This window comes from Ammospiza caudacuta, chromosome 12 (genome assembly GCF_027887145.1).
Source record: "Ammospiza caudacuta isolate bAmmCau1 chromosome 12, bAmmCau1.pri, whole genome shotgun sequence".
In the NCBI taxonomy this organism is placed as follows: domain Eukaryota; kingdom Metazoa; phylum Chordata; class Aves; order Passeriformes; family Passerellidae; genus Ammospiza; species Ammospiza caudacuta.
The window spans coordinates 10,154,099-10,177,000 of NC_080604.1; the positions used below are offsets into that span (position 1 = coordinate 10,154,099).

Below are 22,902 nucleotides of genomic sequence, written 5' to 3' on the forward strand. Positions count from 1 at the left end.
TTCACAGATCTCAAACTTACAATACCTGGTGTCTCATTAGACTTTGGTGTTCCTGTCGTTATCCTGGCTTTGTTCTTTTCAGTGCTGCAGAGCAAATCTAGGGAAACAAAGACCACAGACAGTTCAATTTTGTGTTGTAGTCTCAGAGGACCCACACAGTTCACAGAGTCCCAAGGTGATTCTCTTTGCTTACCTTTCCTTCTCAGTCAAAACAATTTCTGCTTTTACCTTATTGCTTCTGGTCCATCAGGTCTTTCATAAGCTACAGCTACACTGACTCCTCATCAGGAGCAGAAGAGCAAACAGATTTACCACAAAGGGATGATCTGCCCCCTCAGACCACTGACATCCTGCCCTTGAGAGCAGGCCAGCTCATCACTCACCCTTTTCCCAGATGCAGAGTGCTCATGCCTCAGGTTTAGAGGTGTCTCTATCCCTCTCCTCATTTTGCCGTCTCCTCATGGTGATCCTGGAAACACTTCACACCTCAGGCTTGTCACTCACTGCCTCTTGCCTCTTCACTGCTGCAACCTCACACTCCCCTCTGGACAGCACAATTACCGACAATCATGAACATATTTACATATATGATTCTTCCTCTTCACACTCATAATTGTACATTCTACCCATCCTTTTTGGTACATTTTATTGTACAAGCTCACCCCTCCACCACCATCCTCCTGCCACAATCAAAAGTCATCGTTTCAAAAGCAGTGGCATTTTAAAAGTGTTAGAACTAAAATAAGCTTACCAAATCCAGCATGGTATCAGTATTCTTAAACTGGAAAGCTTAATCCTTAGGATGATTTGAAGAGAAAAACCCAACATCATTAGGATCAGATCAATCAGTAGCTAAGTGCAGGTCAACTACAAAGCACAACCAAAACAGTCCAGAATGCTGAACAGTGAGTGAGTGACTAAATTATGGTAAACAAATGTAAATTAATCTTCTGAGATTCCGTGGCTGGTTGGAATAGCCCAAAATTAATAATTTCAATTATTAATTGTGACCCACAAGGAATTATGAGAGAGAAACTGATGACAGGACAGTACATTTTTGTTCCACCTACTTACTAAATTAATTATGCTATACAGAACCTTGGGGAATGTGGTGAATTGAGTGTAGTGACTTGTTTCTGTTACTACTGTGCATTTAGCAAATTAGATCCAAATATGAACCACTTTATCAGAAACAAAATACAAGCTTTGGTCAATTACATTAAAGCCTCACTGCGTGTAGCACTGGTCTCTTTTTCAGTCTTCTTCCAAAACCAACCAAACCAAATAAAAATCAAAATGGTTTAATGTAATTTATTTGAAATGCTTCCAGAAAAGTTTAAGGCCATTAATAAAAAAAGTCAAAACACACATTCATTCTTTCTTCTCTACCTGAATATTTCACATGCTTTTTGCTCTTTTTCAACATTTTTGCTTAACAACTTCCCTATGCCTTTTCTTTTGCAGATTTTTCCTTTCATCTTCACTCATTCAGCTCTAAAAATGAAGCAGTTGAAATAAATTACAAAGCCTGAAACAGAAAAGAAATTTGATTTTTTTTAAAAACTATAAATACAGAAATATGTTCTATAGGGTAAAAATGCCATTTTTTAAAAAATAAAAATACCTTGCTTTATATTGTTTATCATTTGTCACACTGATTTCTGTAATGCACATCAGCATATATATATGTAAGATAACTAGTAAATTTTATGTAAACTTGTAGAACACAAGAAAAAATATTTTTGGCAATAACTTAGCAGTTTTTCTACTTTTGTTGTTACAAGTACTTTGCACAGGTTATCTTGTGTAATACCAAGAATCATTTAAAATTTGTAATATATCATTTTCATAGCTTGCCATACAGCACTGGCATTATTTCTTAGAGTAAGAAATAAAATACTACCCAGGGATTCCTGAAAAATAACAGGATGATCACTATGTGTTTTAGACTGCATTTAAGTGACTCATCTGCTTCTCATCATAATGAGTAGGTTAAATCAGCCACCAGAAAACACAGTAACATTTCCAATTACAGTATGAAATGAAATGCAACAAAAACTTTTAAAACAAAACTTGAGGAAAGTAAAAAGGATGTAATACATCCTGAAGGACAAAAAAATTCCCTTTTTGTTTAAACTCTCTCTACATAATCCCACAGGGTATATATGCAGAGCACCATTTGTATAAAATCATCACTTAGTTTTAAAAACCAACTACATGTAATTGTAAACAGACATTTACAGGAAATTAAATGTTTTAACATTAGTGGTGCTTAAAACCAACAGTGGAGGTCAGTGGAGTGCAAAATGCTGAAGAGGGCCTATTCACAAGCAAAGCTCCTTTCCATTCTTATTCTGTTTGGGATAAGATATATATATATATATGGCACTGAAAGCAAATTACCAGCTTATTTACAAACATCCAGTCTTCTCAGCATTTCATTTAATTCAGTGCTGGCTGTAAAGGTTTGGTTGTGGTTTTTTCAGTTGATTATTTTTAGCATTACATTATTTGAAAAATAAACCATTTTATTCTGCTGACCATTTGAAATGTCCAGATTTTACTAAGTTTGGCTGCTGAATCTTAGGACAGTGCTTCATTTTGAAAAATATCCCTAGAGTCCCTGGTTTCATGGCCTGCTGTTTGTAGTTCTTGCTGATTTAATACCACAGGAGTTTGGATAGCTTATTGCAAGATAGTTTTCTTTCTTGTTCCAAGAAACTACTTTTTCTTTCCATACCTTTAAGAAAACTTATTATCTTGAAATTCTATATAAAGAACACATCTTCAGCTGCCCCTTTAAAGGGCAAATACAATACTTAAAAATTAGGGAAAGGTTATTTATGTAATGCAAATATAAACAGTAGTTTAGAGATTCTGTTTACAGCAGGACATTGAGAATAACTGGTCAAGTACCTCTTTCATCCACCTTGGGTGTTTATGGAACATAATCACAGGACACGAGTTGCAAGAGATTCCAGCTTATACAGATGGGCAGTTACAGTACGACACTCACAGGTACAAATACAAGAACTGCATTGACATTGTCACAAAAAATATTCTAAAAGTGCTTCTCCGAATGGTTCCACGTATGGAATGCAAATACTGTACAGGTAAGAGACAGACTTTCTTCCAGGAGCGGTAAGTTTTTGTCAAACATTGGTTTCTATTTGCTTTTGGCTGTCCCAGGAGTTCGTGTGCTCCATGCGCTCGCAGTCGGCGCCGAGCTCGCTGGTGTCCATGCTGCAGTCAGACTCGCAGTCCGACTGCTCCATGCGCTCCGGGGCCTGTGCCCGCGGGCACCCAGGGAACCGCGCCCCCGCCGTGCCCGCCGCCGCCTTCTCCTTGGCCTGCCGGATGCAGTTCAGCCACTGCTGCTTGTTGAACGAGTCATTGGCTTGGAGAGAGTGAGTCTGGCTTTGGGAGCCATTCTTGAAGCTGACTCGAAAGAAGTTTTTGACTGAAAGAAACAATATATATCAAACCCCTGAATGCTTTGGCTGAATGGATTGTATAAGCAAAGAGTATATTTAAGTAACAAAATCTGCACAATCTTTGCCTTAGGGTCAGACAAGACCATGTGGGACCAGAGAAAGGAGTCTGGGTATCCTCTCATTTCTGAGAGAAGACCACAGAAAACACTACAAACACTTCTAGTAACTTCATATTGCTGGATTAAATAATTTTGGTTCTGACATGCATGAGCTATCCATAAAGCTTAAAGTAAATCAGCAAGATTAAGGCTTCTCCCACACTTTAATGCCTCTCCTCCCCAGAACCTTCACTGAATGCAATGTCCTTGTGCCAGCCAAAGACTGCCTCATCTCTTCCTTTCCCTTCACTAACAGAGTGGATACATACAAAAAACCCTTGAAGTTTTGACCAGATGAGATTTAAAGGACCCTTGTAATAGAAAAAGCATCTTCATAATGTACTTAACTGGAAGAGCATAAACATGAATAGCTGCAGTCTTTACCCTGAGTACTACAGTATCTGCCAGCTTCAAGAGTTATTGAATAGCAATCAGTGTCTCCAGTACAAGGAAAGGCAAAACAGCTCAAGATTTCTAAATACACTTGCTTATAACTTCACCTTGCAAAGTTTGCAAAACCGCCAAACTTTGCAGTTTTGCCACTACAGTCTGTATGTTCTCCCCTTCTCAATTCAGTACAGGAGCAGGCGTGTGGAGAGATTCTATTATCAACACAGCGAGCTTTGAGGAACAATTGAAAAGAAACAACTTGGAACGTAATAAACTAGATATAACATTAATTGTAGAGAGACTACTCCTACGTCCCATTGGCTGGTATCCCCCAGTTCTGATGAGCCCCAAGAGCAAACAGAAGCAGCTGTCCCATACTTCTCTCGTTGTTGCTGAAGGCCCCGCGCAGGGAGCCGCCCAGGCGCACCTCCCCGTCCTGCAGGTCCTCCAGCAGCAGCTCCCGCACGGGGATGGGCTGCCGGTACAGCTGGTAGCACAGCTGCTCGTTGTGCGTCACGGCCCGAGTGATCACCAGCACCTCCTCAAACAGGAACACGTGCAGCTTCTGTCCAAAGATTCACAGGCAATACAGTTATTCCTTTCTTGAAACATCATTAAACCAAATGGAACAAGTAAAGTTCACTAGAAAGATGAAAATTGCCCATTTCTTCCTGGTAGTTTGGTACTGAGCTACCTGCCTGACCTTTGTCGGTTTCTCGGCTGTTTAAGTGGCCTGGAAAGGCCCAGGGATGGCCTTGAAGAGCCGACGCTTCAAAGGACGAGAAGAGACTTCTGATCTTGTCTCGGTCTCGGTGTTTATTAATTGTTTATCTAAAAGATTTTCTTTCGGCCCAACAGAGGTCTGCACAGCAAGTCAGCCATGGGCACACTGAGAGCCCCCGGGGCGGTCACCTATCTTTATACTCAAAGTTACGTATACAATATTTATTATTTTTCCCCAATACCTTCTACCCTTATTAACCGGTGCACTTCTAGTAATAACCAATCCCAAAGTGCCACCATCACCACAGAAGATGGAGGCAAAGAAGAAGAAGAAGAGGACACGCCCCAATTCCTCCATCTTACTTCTTTAGACCCCCCTGTACAGAAATCCTAAACCCTGTGTCTTACACTCTAATTAACTTATCCCTTCACCATTCACCCAGTGAAATCCTCCCATCCTCATACAGGTGTCGTCTCCCTTGTAGGATCAAAGTCCAGCCACCAGACACTTCTGGCAACATTCCAGGACTCCCGAGCCCCCCAAGGGTGGTCTCGGTCACTCTGCACATCAGTCCTGAGGTGCTGAGATCCCACAGACCTTCATCAGGTGAGCCAGGAAACAGCACCCGTTCCACCTTTCCCTCTCAGCTGTGGGTGAAATGGGACCCTTCCACTGTATGCAGAACCATGCTACACAGAAGCAGTTCCAGAGCTGCAAAAATGCACTGCTTACTTTGTTACTTCCTAAAATAAATTTTCCCAAAGTTTTATCTGCTTCCATAAGTGTCATATTTCCATTAGTGTCAGTAAAGAAAAAAGATCTTTTTTCATTGTTTGTCCACTCAAAAGTTCTCTTTAACATTGAGGGGAAAAAAGCTAGAAAAGACTGAGTTCTCTTCTACTAATACAATTTTTTTTCCTTTTTAACTGAAAGGTCAGTTTGTGAGACTTAACAGTAGTGCAGTGTCCCAAAGACTGGAATTCAAAGTACCAAATTCCTCTAGTCCATAAATTAACCTTGATCTCAACAAAGAATCAAGTAAAGCATTTTGAATAACCACAGTCTTTGACAAATGTAAAGTTTGTTTTATAGACATTTTTGTCTATAAAGAACACACATTTTGTTTGTTTTTTACAGACATTAATATCACATCTCTGAGACCAGAAATTTAGAGGTTTTCCCTGCAAGTATTGAAATTGATCAGATTTACAATTTATCCAGGATATTGCTAGGCTCCATAAGAAGCAGAATACATATAATCTTATTATCTCCCTATACAGATACTTAACTACTAAAAAAAATTAGCAAATATTTTTATATATTATTATATATAATAATTAATGTTGGGAATTTAGCTGCTAGAGACTGGAAAAATACAAAGCCGTGGCTAATTCCAAGTTCTGCACCTGCTAGATAGTGTGTCCTTGGGCCTAGCTGTAGTATAATAACAAATAGTGAAAGAGACATGAGAAAAGAGAGATGTAACCCCTAAGGAATGAGGAAGAGTTCATGGTATAGTTTAACCAATAGATTGCCTGGCTTACAGAATATTCATAAGCTTATTATTTGCTGTATAAGTGTTTGATGCTTTCTTTAATAAACTGGACCTGTTGGACCTGTGATGAACCACCTGGTGTCTGGGTCTCCTTCCACAACAAATTAATATTTTTCAATATCCTATATATTAAAGTATTATGTTTATGTGCACTCACAGCTCATTTAGCTGTCGTGCAAAAGCAAGATATCTTTTAAAGTTATTTATGACAAAATATTTATTCCTTACCACTCCCCTGTTGTTCTTCAGTTCCCCATGACAACACACAGCACGTGAATTATCAATCAATGAATCTCTTTGGCCTTCCTCAAGATAAATAAGTCTCTCTTTGTAATACTGGCATTCAGATTCACCAGTCTTGATGTTGATTTCAGCCACAATGCCCTGAATTATATTTATCTGCAGAGACACAATGAAAACACATGAATTTTAATTACACATCTGATATTCAGCTGTTCATTTAAACATTTGTGGTTTTTAATATTTTATATAGTTTCCCTTAATTCACTAATAAGCTAGAAGTGCTATAATCTCCTAAAAACCCCCAAACCCAACAGTAACTCACAGCTTCTTCCAGATGCTGTTGATCTGGATGATCATTTGGTGTGTGTCTTAAGATTTCTCTGAGCAGCAGAGGGTATTTCACCAAACGGCTTCTGGGGATGTCAAGGAAGTTCCAGAGGTCCAGTTTGCGGCTGAAGGGAGACTCCAGGCAGCGCTGCAGGAAATCCTGCACCCTGTGGTCTTGTTTCTTGTGGTCCAATAAAGCTTTGGCTGCTACTTGATTGCTGCAGTAGCTGTCATAGGAGTTCAGGCATGGCAGCTGAGGAAAGAATAAATTATTCTGTAGCTGAAGCAAAGCACAATTTCCTGCACTGAAAGGTTCAGGTGACTGAGGACATCAGAATTCCTGCTGAGACTCCTTTAGCTGGAGATTTATCCACAGGTTATTGATGTCATGTTTCCAACAAATATTACCTTTACAAGGGTCCTCAGGGCACCTTGTTCAACATTTAAGTAATTTAGAAGGACTTGCTCATCACTCAGATCCTACAGATCTCTGTTACTATTGCAAAGCATTAAAAACATAAATTACCTAAGACTGAGCACTATTTAGTGCAGACAAAACTAGAACACAGAAGCCTGGATTTAATAATGAATGGAAATAAAAGCCTAGGAATGAGTACTCCCAAACCTGGCCTTTTTCAGATCAGCAAATTTCTACAATCAAACGTCTATATTGTCCACAGGAACAACTTCTATATTGTCCAACTTCTATATTGACCAAACCAAGATGACAGAACTGTGTATATATATATATATATATATATATATAAATCTAAAAAAAACCCTTGAGTGTTGATTAGAGCAGTATATGCACTTACAAAACCTGCTGTATTAACACCCAAAACCACAAAATCTTTTAAGAAAGGAAATTATACTTGAATATATTTGAATCAAGAGAAGTTCACTGATGTTCAACGCACACCAGAAAATATATTTTAAGTTACATAATGCAAAGAAGATTATTTTGACATTTACAAATTATTTATCATTAACTATTGGCATTATATAGATGATATAATGCTTCCCTTGTTGCCCATAGGCCACACTTTCACATAGAGCTGCTAAATGTCATTACTTAATTCCATAAAATTTCAAGCCTTTTCTTCCCTGCTAAATTTCATTACTTACATTTACTTAAAAGCATACTTCTCACATATCTAAAACCAAAAATAACTCTTTCTGATAGCAATGAACAATTTTATCAACAAAGCTAACAAAAGCTATTTTCAGTATTTATGCTGTTGGATGCTAGTGAACATGAACCTATCTACTTTATCTTTTATGAGGCAGCAACATCTCTCTTGTATCCCTGTTTGACTTTCCAAGAAAACCAGAACAGAAACAGAAGCAGATTCTCAAAGGACCTACATAAGAAAAACTCTAGTCTGACTCTTGATTTTTTATTTAAAGTATATTAAATAGTGCTCAACTCCTGAACAGCAAAATCTTTAAAACCAATATCCCAGTCTAAATCTTTCCATGGAAAATCCCCAAAAAGAGAAAATATTCTATTGTGTGCCTAAATAGTTGCCTTAACTTTTAAAAGTATTTTGAGAATATCTTTTTGACACGTTATAGAAAGGAAATTGTGTGAGAAAAACTACATGACATCTCCAGACTAAAGCCCCCAAATTGGTTATAAACTCTGCCTTACCCAACCCACAAGGATGTGGCCAACATGATCTGTTGATCCATCAGGTTTCCTGACTTCTTGGAGTCGCCTGAGAAGATCTGAGAGTGAATAGAAAAAAAGAAGACAAACCTCACTTTAATAAACCTGACTTTAAATCTGTGTGCTATAATTATGTAGCCAAAGACTCTGAGAGCTTTACCTTCATGCAGAGGAATTAGAGAGTCCAGTGTTCCAAAAATTTGGTTCAGCTCTTGCTCTGTCATTATGGAAAGCTTAAGCATTGGGTCATGATAAGCCTGAAAAGAAAAACAAACATTTGTGGTTTGTTGGTTGCAAAATTCATTATAGAATTTAGTGGTCTCTGTAAGTTTCCTAAACATCTATTAAATTATCAATTTCATATTTAAAAAAAAAAAGGCAGCACACTTAAGTGTTTCAGAAAGAATGGGAAAATTGAAACGTTTTGGATTTTTTCCTCTTTTACTGTCTTAGCAATTATTTTTAAAAAGATTGCTTTAAATATGTTATGAACCAATTAGCACTCTTTGTTGTGGTTTGGTTTTTGGTTTTGTTTTTTAAACAGACCTTTTTTGCCAACTTCAGATCTTCTATCAGGTCTTCTTCTCCCTGGGAAAGTTCAAAGATAGCCTGTAAAAACAGACACAAACATTAGAAAGTATCTTTATTTAATCTATGCTCCACTTCCTGGGTTCATGTTATATTTTGAACAGCTGTCTTAACACCATGTAACAGCATTTCTCTGCTAAATCTACAGAAATAAAGTAAGGCTTTATTCCATAACTACAGAATCAAGTGCATTGTTTTTTAAATCAGTTATACCAGAATGATCATTTAAAAATTACCTCAAATAGACAAAGATTTTTTTTCCAAAGGGATGTGTTCCCAGATATAGGGAATTACCTTCATTTTTGTGGTGTTTTGACTTTGACTCAGCCACTAATACAATTGCTTGCATATAGGAGCTTGTTGTGTTTCATTTTAGCACAGGCAGTGGCAGAAGTTACAGGGGATTCTACCAAGTAGGAGACAGATCTTACTTAAAGCACTTCATGGTACTGAGCACTTTTATTGTGGTACCAGTTCATTTTTTTGTTACGAAGGCTGAGCTCTAGGTAACTTGGCTGATGATAGTTCCTCCTCTTAAAGCACATTTGAGACTTTTAAGCTGGCAGATTAAAAATAACACCACCCTAATTCACTGGTTAATCAAACCCCCATTGTTATTAACTTTTTACCTCCTTAAACCGGGGTACAGGAAGAGTTATGGACATTTTGGGCTAGAATTCCTTGCTTTACAGTCAAAGCTTTCAACCAGTAGAAGTCATGGAAGCCCAATCCCAGCCGGAGCAGATTGCTGGGGCTCAGGAACCCCATTCCTGCCAGGTTTGCCCTAGTGCAGCTCATGGGCAGCAGGTCAGCTGTCCCAGCAAAGCACACAGGATGGGAACAAACACACAGCAGAACCCTCCTGCTAAACCTGCAGGGACACAGCTCACTTCTTTGGGTTGGAGCAAGGATCCTGGCTCCTGCTCCCACGCAGCAGTGACTGCTATACACTGTGCAAACAGTTTCTACAGTTTAGTTTTCAGTAAGCTGCCTTTGAAGTCCTCAATTACAAATTTATTTCCTATGAATTCCTGTACAATGTTAAAATTTGCACAAGAAATGCCTGACACTATTGCTGTTTGATTTATGACTCAGTCCCTGAAATATTTTCAAGGAGATTATTACAAGCTTTGTTGATACAGCTAGGAATTTCTTTAGAAAATAAAAATACCTTGATTCTGAAGGAGCTCTGTGTTGACTATAATAAGAACTATTCAGACTTTGTCTTGTCTGACACATTAAAACCCCTGGCATGCTTCTGTTTTGCTTTGGAAGACACATGTTTGATCGGTGTGTCATCTGTCTAGCACTGGAACCTTCCTCAAAGACAGCCTTTCCCAAAAGGGAAATGATGGTGCATTTTTGTGTGTCTGTATCACCTGATGAACACCTGTTCCTGGCACAGGGTGCTCACCTCACATTACTAGAACAACAAAATGAAACACCAAAATATCAGCCATGACTACAGCAAGTGTCAGACAGAACATGCACACACATGCAGCCAGCCACAAGACATCTTAGTGCCTTTGGTTTGTTAAGGAAATACAATGAGCTGGACTGAACAAAGAATACATTAATCTAATATAGCTTGGGTCATAAAGAGTAGAGGTGGAATTCTGCTTCTAGAGCAGGTGGTGACACATTTGAATTGCAGGACATCTCCAAGTGCTGCCCCAATGCCTGTGAGCATTCCCAACTCCACACTTCAAAGGCGACTTTTGAACGTGAAATTTATGGTTAAAAAATCATATCCATATCTATATCTGTACCTCTTGCCTCTTGATTTCCTTGGATGTAAGCATGTGATTGACACAGACATCGAAGGTCTCACTCCAGAGTTTGCTGTCCCTCCTCTTGGTGCTGGCAGGGGGCCCATTGCGGGACCAGGGCCGCGGGCTGAACAGCTCGGGGCGGCTCTCGCTGCGGAAACTGATGGAGCGCTGCGGAGAGACAAGGGGCTTGTGTCACACCAGCCTCAGGGCACACCCTCACTCTGCTCATTTGTGTCACACCAGCCTCAGGGCACACCCTCACTCTGCTCATTTGTGTCACACCAGCCTCAGGGCACACCCTCACTCTGCTCATTTGTGTCACACCAGCTTCAGGGCACACCCTCACTCTGCTCATTTGTGTCACACCAGCCTCAGGGCACACCCTCACTCTGCTCATTTGTGTCACACCAGCTTCAGGGCACACCCTCACTCTGCTCATTTCCAAGGTTCAGGACAACAAACAAATGTTCTCTGATCGGTTTTGCCTTTGAACTTCATAGCACATTTAGTACCAGGAATGCAAGAGACATTATCTCAATACATTCTCGTGGAAGGGCAGGGCCTCCATTCCTGCAGTGAATTCTGTCCGTGTCCTGTCCTCAACATGTACAAAACTTCTGCAAAGCATTCCCACACAACAGGCACCAGGAGTGTACTACAGGGATAGTGCAGAATGATGCAGCACACTAAACTAACAGAACTGATCAAATACAGAGTTTCATTTCAGTGAACAAACAGGAATTACTGGTACATTTCACTTCTGCTTCACCAAAAATTTAGAATTAATGCAAATATTAGACACTCTACCACTGTGTACCACCATCTCTGTAGCTACTATGTGGTCTGGTCCTAAACTTCAAAAAAGCCAATTTCAATTTTAAGAGAGACTTGAGAGTTCTAATTCCCTGTAAACTCTTAGAAGGATTTCAGGCTAAGGATGGATACTTTATGCTCTTACTATTCTATTTTGAAAAGGTTTCTTTTTTGCTTCATTAAAATGCAAGGCTTCTTTTTGAGGTCATACCTCTGAAACACTTAAACTATCTCACATAGTTGAAATACTCTACATTTTTATTGTTATTTAAAACCTGCCTTACATAACAAAATCATCTTTCAATTGCCTTGGGTAAGAATATTTAAAACAACATAAATTCTCTCAATTTCCAGGTTGAAAGCAGCATACACAAAGGACAATATTTGAAATTCTTCTCTTAAGATAAGAGCCCATAAAATGCAAACAGAGCCTATAAATACTATGTTTTCCCCATATCAGAAGACATGATATAAATACAAAACCTGTGCTTTAACAGAAGCCATTCTGAGTTGTACTTGGAATTGACAAAGACCTGAACAATAAACACACACACTCCCCCTTCCAAAACTTTGCAAGTCAGGTGCTAGTCTTCCTTCAAGAGTTAAGAATATACAGAAACACACATGAAATTACATGCTTAATTTCACTTGTTAGAATGAGGAATCATGGAGCAAACTCAAATTAGGCACTATTTTAGGAAAAGTGACCTTTCCCATGCACTGACAGAATGTTCCTCCCTGCTGCAGGAGAACACTCCATACAATTCTCCACAGCCCTAAATTGTCCTCATTGGGCAGAAGGGGCACCGAGAGGCTAAAAGACTCAAAATAAAACTAAATTCCCGAAATTCCTGCTTGTTTGTTTGCTTAGCATCCTTGCTCCCTAGACACAATGAGTATACATTTAATTGATTTCTCTCATCCATCAGCCTTTTCATGAACCATACAAAGTGTACCTTGCTTAATAAGGGACACAGAACTGAGTTTAGTTATTAGTGGAACACAGCCCTAAACTGAAGTGCTACCAAAAAATTCTAAAAACAAGTTTAAAGATACTCTGATGCTATCTTTGCTTTGTACTTGTCAAGAAGGAAAAATTTTAAAAAACAAAAACACTGCAGGAATGTCAAAAGAGCATTTCTATATCTCCATTTTTTTTTTTTTTATATTTTCCAATAAGGAAGTTTCTGGCTTCCTTAAAAACATGTCCCACACACTGTTTAAAAATTATGGCCTTGTGGGATGATTAAAATTTTCATATAATTCCAAAAACTAAAGGAGCTGAGGAAAAATCCATCCACAACCCCTCATTTTGTTTACCATATTTCTTTTGTGGTAACACATTTCCCTGGCTGTTACAAGACTGTTTCTTGAAGAGTCTATGTGTTACCAATGTTAATCAATGCAATTAAGAACCCTGAATTAGAGCTGCAATAAAGCAAACAACTTCATATACTGGACAAAGGCCACTACTGATCAAAGCTATGGCATTCAGAACTGATATTTTAAACTATTTTCTTCTTGAGGATTTTTTAGTAATTTTTGGTGTCCTAAGTAAAAAAAGTAATTTGCACTCCCTACTTAAATTCAAGACACACTGATTAAAATGGAAGTTGCAGAGGAAGCCAGCCAGACTGCAATTTCTTTCTTCAGCATCAGCTGGAGTTCTTTTTCTGATCCTATTTTCTGCTTTAAGCCCAACAGCACAGCTGTGAATAAAACCAGGCAGATCATCACAATCATTGGTGTAGCTTGATGGAGACTGGAAATACAGCTAAATAAACTGGATTGCCAGGTGGGTTAACAAGGCAGAATACCTGCTTGGCATTAGGTATCCTGCAACTGCACAGAGTGCAGAGATGAAGCTAACAGCATTTTATTGGTCAGCTGCTGTACACTGCCCTACATGACAGGAACACAATGACTACAAATAGTCAATAACAAGCCAAACAAACAAACAGAAAAAAACAAAAATGAAGGCCCAGAAAGAAAACCTGAAAGACTTCAAATATTTTTTTACTTGGAATCCTTATGAAAAAGTATTGAAAATAAGTGGAAAATTGGAATAAAGTGAACTACACACCAAAAAATCAAATACTTCTATAATCAATAAAATATGCAAAACATAAAAAGTAGCCCAGAACATATCTTAAAAAAAACCTACACAAATCCCAGAGAGAATTTTTTTTCCTTGTGCTGAAAGTCCATTAATGTCAAGTGGAAGTCACATGTACAGAGGTAAGGAAAATGATACACAATAAGTTGGGGTTTTTTTCCTCTTACATGTATCTTCCATTTAGAAGAATATCTAAGAAGGTTTATTTGAAATGCCATAAAGGAATCTCAGAATTTTCTAACTCATTTTACTGATGCTGTTGGAGTGGTCTTTTTAGATGGAGGTTCTGTTGACTTTGTTTTGTTTTCTTCCAGGGGAAGAAGTTGTTTGTTCTGCATGTTATAGTGATGACAGAAGTTTCCTTCATTTTACAGACACGGAACATCTAACAGCAATGCAAGAAGAAACATGGGGTTTGACTGAAATAACAATGAAAATACATAAAAGTTCACTCAGTAAGAAAAATCAACACTTTTTTCTTTTTTACAGGAGATCACATGATGAGAAGAAACCTACACTGTTCCCAAGACACAGTCACAGCTATGTCAAAACATAATGAAGTGAAATAGCCATATCTACTTCCCAGAATGTTTCTAAGTCATTCCAAGTGGGACACCTGAGCACAAGGTCAGTCTTTTTTGTCCCTGCTCTATAGCTATGGAGAAAATCAGATAAGACATCAATTTACAGCTGGGACATCACCAGCAGGATCTGGAGAACACAGAAGCTGATTTCTTATCACAGGTCCTTCAAGCACACAGTTAGAGGGGATGGTATAAATAACACCACTGTTTCATCTGCTAATTAAAATATATTCTTATGGGCAGTATGAACAGAGCAAAACAGAAATGCTTGCAACAGTAGGACTTGCAACAAAGCTGTTATTTTCTCTCTTATTTTTGTCCAAATTTACCCTGAAACACATTAATATAGTTCTCATTTTGGGAAGCTGCTACTGCATACATGAAAGGATCGTTGTTTTGGTTAGTCTGACACAACTTTATTGAACACAATATTGTTCTGGGCACTGGATTGTGCAGTCCCAGAGGCTTTCATTGCAGAACAATAGCACAGGTACCTAAATGAGGCCAACAGCTGCCTAAGGCTGTGGAAAGGGAAGCACCCTGCTCAGCAGAGGTTTGGCCAAAAATTAAATCCTTTTCCACACTCCTCAGAACTGGAACTGATGTGGCCCTTGCAGAGCAGAGCCAGCTTCCCCTGGAGGCAGACTGGCAGACTCTGCAGGGGATTCAGGGCGCTCTGCTCCAGTCACGCAGACCTCACCTGCACCGAGCCAGGCAGGGCTGCAGACATTTAGCTGATCCTCCAACCCCGTGCAGAAATCTGCACTTTCAACATCACAGGAACCAAAGACAGGAAAACCAGTGTCAAAAATCCCTGTAATATCAATTTTCTAGGTAATTACAACTACAGAAAAATGGAGTTCTTTCCCATGACTTTTAATTTCTCAATAGACTCTGAAGTTTTATTTCTTTCCTCCTTAACAGGTAACTTCAGTAAATCTCTAATTTAGGTAATTTTGGTTAAGGAACATTTCTAACACATTCAAGTTCCTCTCGAAGAAATTAAGCTTGTTAAATAATTATCTTTAGATCTTTGACATGCCTTTCTACATAAACTCTTTTAAAGAGGAAACAGGAGTTTTCTGGCCAGACCCAGAGCAGTGCAATTAAGGGCTGAGCACTCCAATACTTTGCCATCTCTAGGTCTGAAGGCACAAATGCTTTATAAACTAAGTTTCATTAGTCTCCAAGTATGTACAATATTACATTCCTAATCTGTAACATAGAAACTGCATTTAAAATTTGTTAGCCTTTTATTAATTTCCACCATCACCTTTGGAAAATGACTTGGAAATTTCGAATTATTCACCAACTCTCTTGTTTAGCTAAGATCAAAGTTCGCTCTACAGGAGGAAATTTAGCAGTCCTACCTGACCAAGTATACCAAAAATAACACTTCAAAGAAACCAAGCAACATAAGAAAAAGCATTATGAAATATTCTCTTCACCAAATTTTAAAAGCAACTGCAATTCTTCAGTAAACTATTTTTAGATGCTACAGGTGCAATGGTTTTCTTCCTGGTAAGTGAAAAACATTAAAGAGAGAAGTGATTTTTTTTGAGGTGAGAGGTGAGAGTTTTAAGCTGAATGACCTTGCGGTGGCAAGGTGCCCAAGCCTGTTTGGCAATTGCAGTGGTGTCCGTGTGCATCCCTGCTGCAGGAAGGGGCTGCAGCAGCAGGAGCTGCAGCTGAGGAGGAGCAGCAGCAGGAGCTGCAGCTGAGGGGGAGCACAGGAGCTGCAGCTGAGGAGGAGCACAGGAGCTGCAGCTGAGGAGGAGCACAGGAGCTGCAGCTGAGGGGGAGCACAGGAGCTGCAGCTGAGGGGCAGGAGCAGCAGGAGCTGCAGCTGAGGGGGAGCACAGGAGCTGCAGCTGAGGGGGAGCACAGGAGCTGCAGCTGAGGGGGAGCACAGGAGCTGCAGCTGAGGGGGAGCACAGCAGGAGCTGCAGCTGAGGGGGAGCACAGGAGCTGCAGCTGAGGGGGAGCACAGCAGCAGCAGGAGGTGCTGCCCTTACCTGCAGGGTCTGGCTGAAACGCTTCAGCGGAGTGGCTCGCACAGGGGGGATGAGGCTGGCCAGGGATGTGACTCTGGAAAGAGGCTTGACCCGTTTGTTACTGGGCTCCTGCAGCACAGGGAGGAGGAAGGAAAGGAAAAAATGTCAGCAGAGTGTGAGCATAATCAGGTAAAGATAGCTAACAGTTCTGCTGATTTTCCTAAGAAAGCATTTGTAGCAAGAGTGTTTGCAAACCTGGTCTATCATTAGGGCAGTAAATAAACAAAAGCAGTTTCAAATGCTGACAGTGACAGATTGCTCTTGGCTGGTACATACAGGTCCTGGAAACTGCTGAAAAATGTAATGATGAAGAAGCTGGCATGGCCAGGAACAGGGAAGGGAGGCAAAGAAACAGAAAATAATTTGATTATTTTTACTCATTCTTAGCAGAAAAATTTTCAGCAGTGCTCTGCAGCTAATGCACATTATGATAATCTCACTGAAAGGAATGCTTTGAAATATAAACAATTCTGTGTGTGCCTTTGCTTCTGGCACTGTCAGCATGTGACTCCATTCAGTTAAACGTATTTTCTTAAAGAATATATAATTTAGACAGAAATCTTTAACTCTTATTGTCTCTGAATGCATGTTCTTATGAAAATACATATACAGACCAACACATTAATAACATGCTTACATACTGGTTTTGCATACAATATAAAGGAAAATTAACACAATCTACCATGAAGCACTCAATTCAATGTTGTCCTTCTCATACATATTTTAACAGGACAACAGCACCCAAAGTAATGTATAAGCAAAATAATATGCCAATTGTCCTGCAGATATATATTTTTAAGAAACCCAAAACCCAGAAATCTTAATACAGAAAAAAGGGATTATAAATACATAAAAATAGAACAGTTACCCGTGGCTTCCTAACCTCCATCTGACATTTAATGAATCTCGAACAGCACATGCAAAAGGCAACAGAAAAAGAGCCAAACCTTCCAAGTGAAGTTAAAAACCCCATCCAACACCATATTTCAAGGACATCCTAATGCAGTCCATCTCTCTTTTTCAGCCGTGCTTATAAAGTTTGTGTAGGTTTGCTATGCCTCCAGTTGTCTGGACATAGATTTAAGAAAATGGAGCATGCCTGTTATCCTTTTCTAAATACAAAGAAATATAAATCCTTCTGGAGATAATGCAGATTTGTCATCCTTCTTGATACCGAACAATAAATCTCAGCAGCGATGACCACCATCTGTGTTACTGGCAAGAAAAATTCTCTTCCATTAGAGCAGCAACAGAGGAAAGGTGAGAAGCAGCTACATATTTAATTTACTTCTCAGCAGGCAGACCTGGAAATCCATAAAAGCCAGCTGAGATGAGCGACAAAGTGTTTAACCCTCTAGCAAAAATAATGTATTCCATCACATATGACACCTGGCATTAAAGAACTGTAGCAGTCTAAAGCAAGTTAAATCCTTATCTTCATCACTGCACTGTTATTCATAACCCTTCCTTTTCAGCAACCATGTCTTTGAGGCAGGTTTCAGGAGCATTTTTACGTCATTGCAGCACTCGCATGCTTATATACTCACTCACCTCTCCAGCAGCAGCATCCCACCCCCTCCCCAAAACTCAGGGAAAACCTTTGAGATTCCAGTGCAATTCTCCTCTAACTGGTGGCACAAGCACGAGCTGTTTGTGCCCGTTGAGTGCTGGAGCCCAGAGCAGAGCCCTGGCAGGGCCAGCTGGTCAGGAAGGTGCTGCAGTGCAGTGCAGGGACACGGAGCCCTGGGCAGTGCCAGCAGCACAGCCTGTGCCAGCAGCTCTGCCTCAGCAGCATGGGCACTCAGCACCAGCACCCCAGCCCTGCTGCAAAACCTGGAAATGAACATTGCAGGGACTTCCAGGAGATAGGATTAATAGAAATTATTACTCCTTTATGTATTCCTTCTGGAATCCATTGCCCCCATCCATTTCAAGGAGAAAAGTGCTAAAGCAGTATAATAATTACTAATGTTCATGTTGCAAAACCTCACTGAAAACAGAAACTGATTTTAAAGATGAACTCCAAGCAGAGTTTCAGCCACCATCAAACACCATTAAGATCTTGCGGAACCTCTTGCTGTGAGCCACTAGAGGCCAGCCGTTCCCCCAGCAGGCACAGCCAGGTCAGGTAACTGCAGTCCTGCCCTTCTGTGCCAGCACCCCTCCTTGAATTCCTCATGCAATCTATTGTGTTCTGATTTCACATGGAAAATTCTGACCAGAATTCAGAACAGCTAAATATACAGTCCAAACTTAGAATTCAATTTTATGGAAAGAAATCAGCATTATTACAGGATTCTCTCAAATAACATTACTACCGATAACTTCAGAAGCCTGAGACTTTACACCTTTACCAATGAGTTCTAAAAGAAAATCTTGTTAATCCTAAATTCTTAAGTATGAGGAAAGCTTTTCTGCATACTTACAACATGATTTTCCCCTTCACTAGAAACTGTGTGGTAGGTTAAGACACTGAGCTGGAAGTGAAAACTCAACAAATCTTTAGTGTTCCAGGTGTCATTTTATTCAGAGAAGTCTCACAACAAAAACCATCAGCACTGTGTCACCCTTTATACTGCAGTAAAATGAAGTTTGTACAAACAAGGCTTTGACTGTGCAATGAAAATACAGCACTAGCAGAGCAATTCTAAAACTGCCAGACAGTAATGCTGAAACTGCTGCACATCTGATCCCAGGATTTCTGCTGTACTTCAACATCCACTGTGCCTCTGCCTCCCCTCTCATCAGCACCCTCATTCTCAAGCTGTCACTTCTCCAAACCAGCACTGCAGAGAAGCTGAACAAACTACAGAGGCCAGTCTGGAGAGGGAAAACTTCCACAGGCAAGGGCAAGTTCTGAACAGGTGGGTGTTTTTCTCACCAAGGACTCTGTGCATCACAGCCAATAACACAAATGGAAGGAGGGGACTGCATGAACTATTCTGCTTTACCCAGAGACACTGACCAGAATCTGCACTTGCACATCAGTCCAACATGTTCATTATTTCACTAATTTGTCTCTGAAGACACTCCAATTTCCCAGTTAACCACAAGTCCCACAGCCATAAAACCCTTTGGGGTATGAATGTTGAGCAGTGTCTGCCCAGCACGAGGAGGCTCCATGAGGACACACGGCACTGGTGGAATGAACACCAGACTCCCTCAGAGAACACCAGGCTGCCCTCAGAGCTGCCAAAGGCATCCCTGCTCCTCTCCTCCTGCCTCCCCCTCACAGCTCTGGGAACTTGCAGGGGAACAAGAGAGAGGATTTAGGGGCTGGATCCACTGCAACAACCATCACCTGTCCAGACTGGGAAGGGGGCCAAGTTATGACAAAAAAATTCAGGAGTTACAATGTGCTGCCTGACCTTTTAAAGCCATTATGATTGGTATCTTTAAAAAACCTCTTATTGCAGAGTTTTGAAATTATTGCATGTTAGACTGTATTTTCAGAGTTATGAAGGCTTGCCAAAGCCATACGGGAAGTAAGTTTAAAAAAAAAGACCCAGACTACAGTTTGGCAGAGTTTCCAAAATGTGGAGCTGGTATATGTGAATAAGTAACATTAATCTGACAGGGCTTTAAATTTGATATAAGGCTAAATAAAGCTGAGGGAAACATGAGTGCAGGAACTTCAAAGGCTGAACAGTCAAGTGAAGTCAAATTAATACCTGGCTAGGCTAGAACAACGAGCAGATGGCTTTTGGAGGGAGCTGTATATTTGAACTTAAGATGACTTTGGGAACATTTGAATTCAGAGCCAAAAAAATTAGCTGCAAATACTGTGAACACATACAGCCTCAGAAAGAACTTGAAACTGTGAACAAAGTGATAAAAGGAGCAAATCTGTGTCCAAAATATAGACAGCTCTGAAAACCAGACAATGGACATTTCAAACACCTACTATGTCCTTTTTTGTACATTTTTCTAATATACTTTTCTGAAGAATTAGTAGGAAGAAAGACTAATCACCATAGCATAATCAGTGATTGTCACCAATTTAAGATGGGAAGCTGTCAAACAAGAAGTTTCAAAGGTGCCATGCCTCTAATTAGGCATGAAGGACACAGGGCTTCCAATTGCTTCTTCATTCTAATTTACTTTTTATTTATAGGTACAATCATATCTCCAGTATCTTCTATATATTAGACTCTAACCCAGTAGTTTAGACTACTGAGTAAGCAAGGAAAGCTCTACCTTTGAATGTATTATCTCAAAAAAGACACTTCTGCTGTGGGACAGCAGGAAAATGCAGCATTCAGCTCCAACCAGAGCATTGCTGGGAAGTCACAGTGAGCAGACTGACAGCTGCCAGCTCCCTTTGCAGTAAAATTTAAGTCTTTTTGCCTTGCAGAACCGAGTAACGTGTTGCTTTCTAAACTGTGATATGGTCGTTTCAAAATGATGACATCCTGACAAACAGGTAACTTTTGTATCATTATTTTGGGGCTGATGCACAGACCCAAACAGATTGCTATTTAAAAGCCTGAAACTTAGCACACAGCACCAGCTCCCAGGCCAAGCTAAGCATTCAAACAGCCATGGAAGTGTGGAAAAGCAGAAGATCCCATGAAGAACTAGGCACTTCCATTAGCAGTAATGCACTGACAGCTAAGTTCATGCTACTTCTGCTTCTTCATTAGTGAAACTGGCAACTAGTAATTGGTTGTATTGTATCCAAGAACACACTACACAGATATGAAATCTTCTAGAAGGCTATTTAGGGGAAGAAGGTAACACTTTGGTGCTCTTCATCAGCAAAATTTTAAAAGCCTCTTTTACTAGTACATGTAAGGAATGGAATAGTCCCAAAGTTCAAAGCAGAATGAGTTAAACCCATTTAACTGTGTCAGTTTTCGATACATTATCATTCAAGACCACACACAACCTAATTATCACTCTTTGGTGGATAAATTACACTAGCAAAAGACTGCTTTTCATTTCCTAACAAAGAGAAAGAAAGGAAACAAAAAGAATGAGGCCAGGTTCCCTCTATATTGCCCTAAGAACATCAGAACCAATGACCTGGATAACACATGGTGAATAGCAGTCTAGGTGCCATATAAAAGGTCTTCACTTGCTCCAGTACCTCACTTCAAAATTCTTCCACTCTGTGCCCCTCAAGGCTTAGCCAGTGATTTCCTGCCAGTGAAGAGCCAATCATGTTCACTGCTGCTAGGATTGTTTTTCCACCTGACTCCCATCTCTTATCAGCAGCTTCAACAACACTCTCCGTGTCGGAGGGTTGGTGCTGAATCCCACAGACAAGGGAAAATGTTTCCCTGAGGGACCATTATTCTTGTGTCTGCTGCACTACTGTGACCAGGATATTGTGTTGATTTTTCTGATTGCATTTAAAACCAAACTCAACAAAAGGAACGGTTTTTACCCAGCGCAGAAAATAAGTGCTATGTGAAAACTGGTACAGAAACTTAGCATTTTAGAATAGTAGAATTCATTCTGTTTACCTTTAACCTTCAGAGGCCAACTGAACCCACACACAAAGTGGCTGAAATTGCCAATGCCTGTCAGAATTTTAACTTACTGGAGTTCAGCAAGTTCTGAGACATTTACAGCAGTAATTCTGGATCTAAGGTAGCTACCTTGCTTCACATTTTATAAAACTCATGCTGGTTAACTTTTTCCATTTTTGATGTGAATCAGGACAAAGAGACATGCAAAGCATGCATTCTGTGCTATGGGAGCATTCATTAAGGAAAAAGTCTTAACTTAAATTAGTCTCAAGAGTGTTAAGAGTGTAATAAATAGAAGACACTATAAAGTGAAACAGTACAGTAACCTTTGTTTCATACCTAATTCACAAGCAGTGCCAGGAAACTCAAACAGAACCATTCTGTTTCAGATTTCAAGTAACTGGCTATATTTCCATACGCCTTAAAGGTTTCCATACTTTAAAGGTTATTAGTTTTTAGTCAACTTTATAAGGGTAAGTCAACATTTGTCATGGCAGGAAGCCCAACAATATTATTTTTGTTAGTCTGCTACTAGTTAAATTGGCCTCAGATTAAACAGCTCTAATAAATGCCCCCGAAACTTGGAGTTTAATAAAAAAACCCCACATTCAAGCTCTGTTCCACAGGATGTTATCAGTATTTAACCTTCAGCAGGATAAAAAACAAAGCAAACCAAAAAAAGGTTAAAATAGAAAAAACAACCTATGTTACAACAATCCTTAACACAGCAAACACTTAAATCTAAAAATAAATTAAACCAAGCATCTCATGCTTTATGTACCTTCAGAGTGAAGCAAGTCTAAAACCAGAACAACATTCTCAATTGATTTTGGCACTAAAAAGACTGGGATTTTGTACTGAAACAGCAGAGAATTTCCCTTTGCTTCATAGTATCTTAGAAAGATTCTGATTGGAAAATTATAGAACAGTGCTTCTTCTAGAACTGAGGTGAATGGTAAAGAAAAACAAAGTCGGTGACTCTAAAGCAGTTCTAAGTATAG

General features: G+C 39.7%; 1 protein-coding gene across 3 annotated transcripts in view; it reads right to left on the reverse strand.

The window, feature by feature from the left end:
- Positions 1-1,308: 1,308 nt before the first annotated feature.
- ARHGEF3 (Rho guanine nucleotide exchange factor 3) overlaps positions 1,309-22,902 on the reverse strand; it is a 112,991-nt gene continuing 91,397 nt past the window's right edge. For all 3 annotated transcript variants that reach the window (XM_058812690.1, XM_058812692.1, XM_058812691.1), the window contains 9 exons: positions 16,389-16,496; positions 10,858-11,028; positions 9,047-9,109; positions 8,661-8,757; positions 8,483-8,559; positions 6,827-7,084; positions 6,490-6,660; positions 4,361-4,547; positions 1,309-3,460 (listed from right to left, as the gene is read on the reverse strand). In XM_058812690.1, coding sequence (XP_058668673.1) covers positions 3,153-3,460; positions 4,361-4,547; positions 6,490-6,660; positions 6,827-7,084; positions 8,483-8,559; positions 8,661-8,757; positions 9,047-9,109; positions 10,858-11,028; positions 16,389-16,496 — 1,440 coding nt within the window. In that variant the 3' untranslated portion in view covers positions 1,309-3,152. The remainder of the gene's footprint in view (positions 3,461-4,360; positions 4,548-6,489; positions 6,661-6,826; positions 7,085-8,482; positions 8,560-8,660; positions 8,758-9,046; positions 9,110-10,857; positions 11,029-16,388; positions 16,497-22,902) is intronic.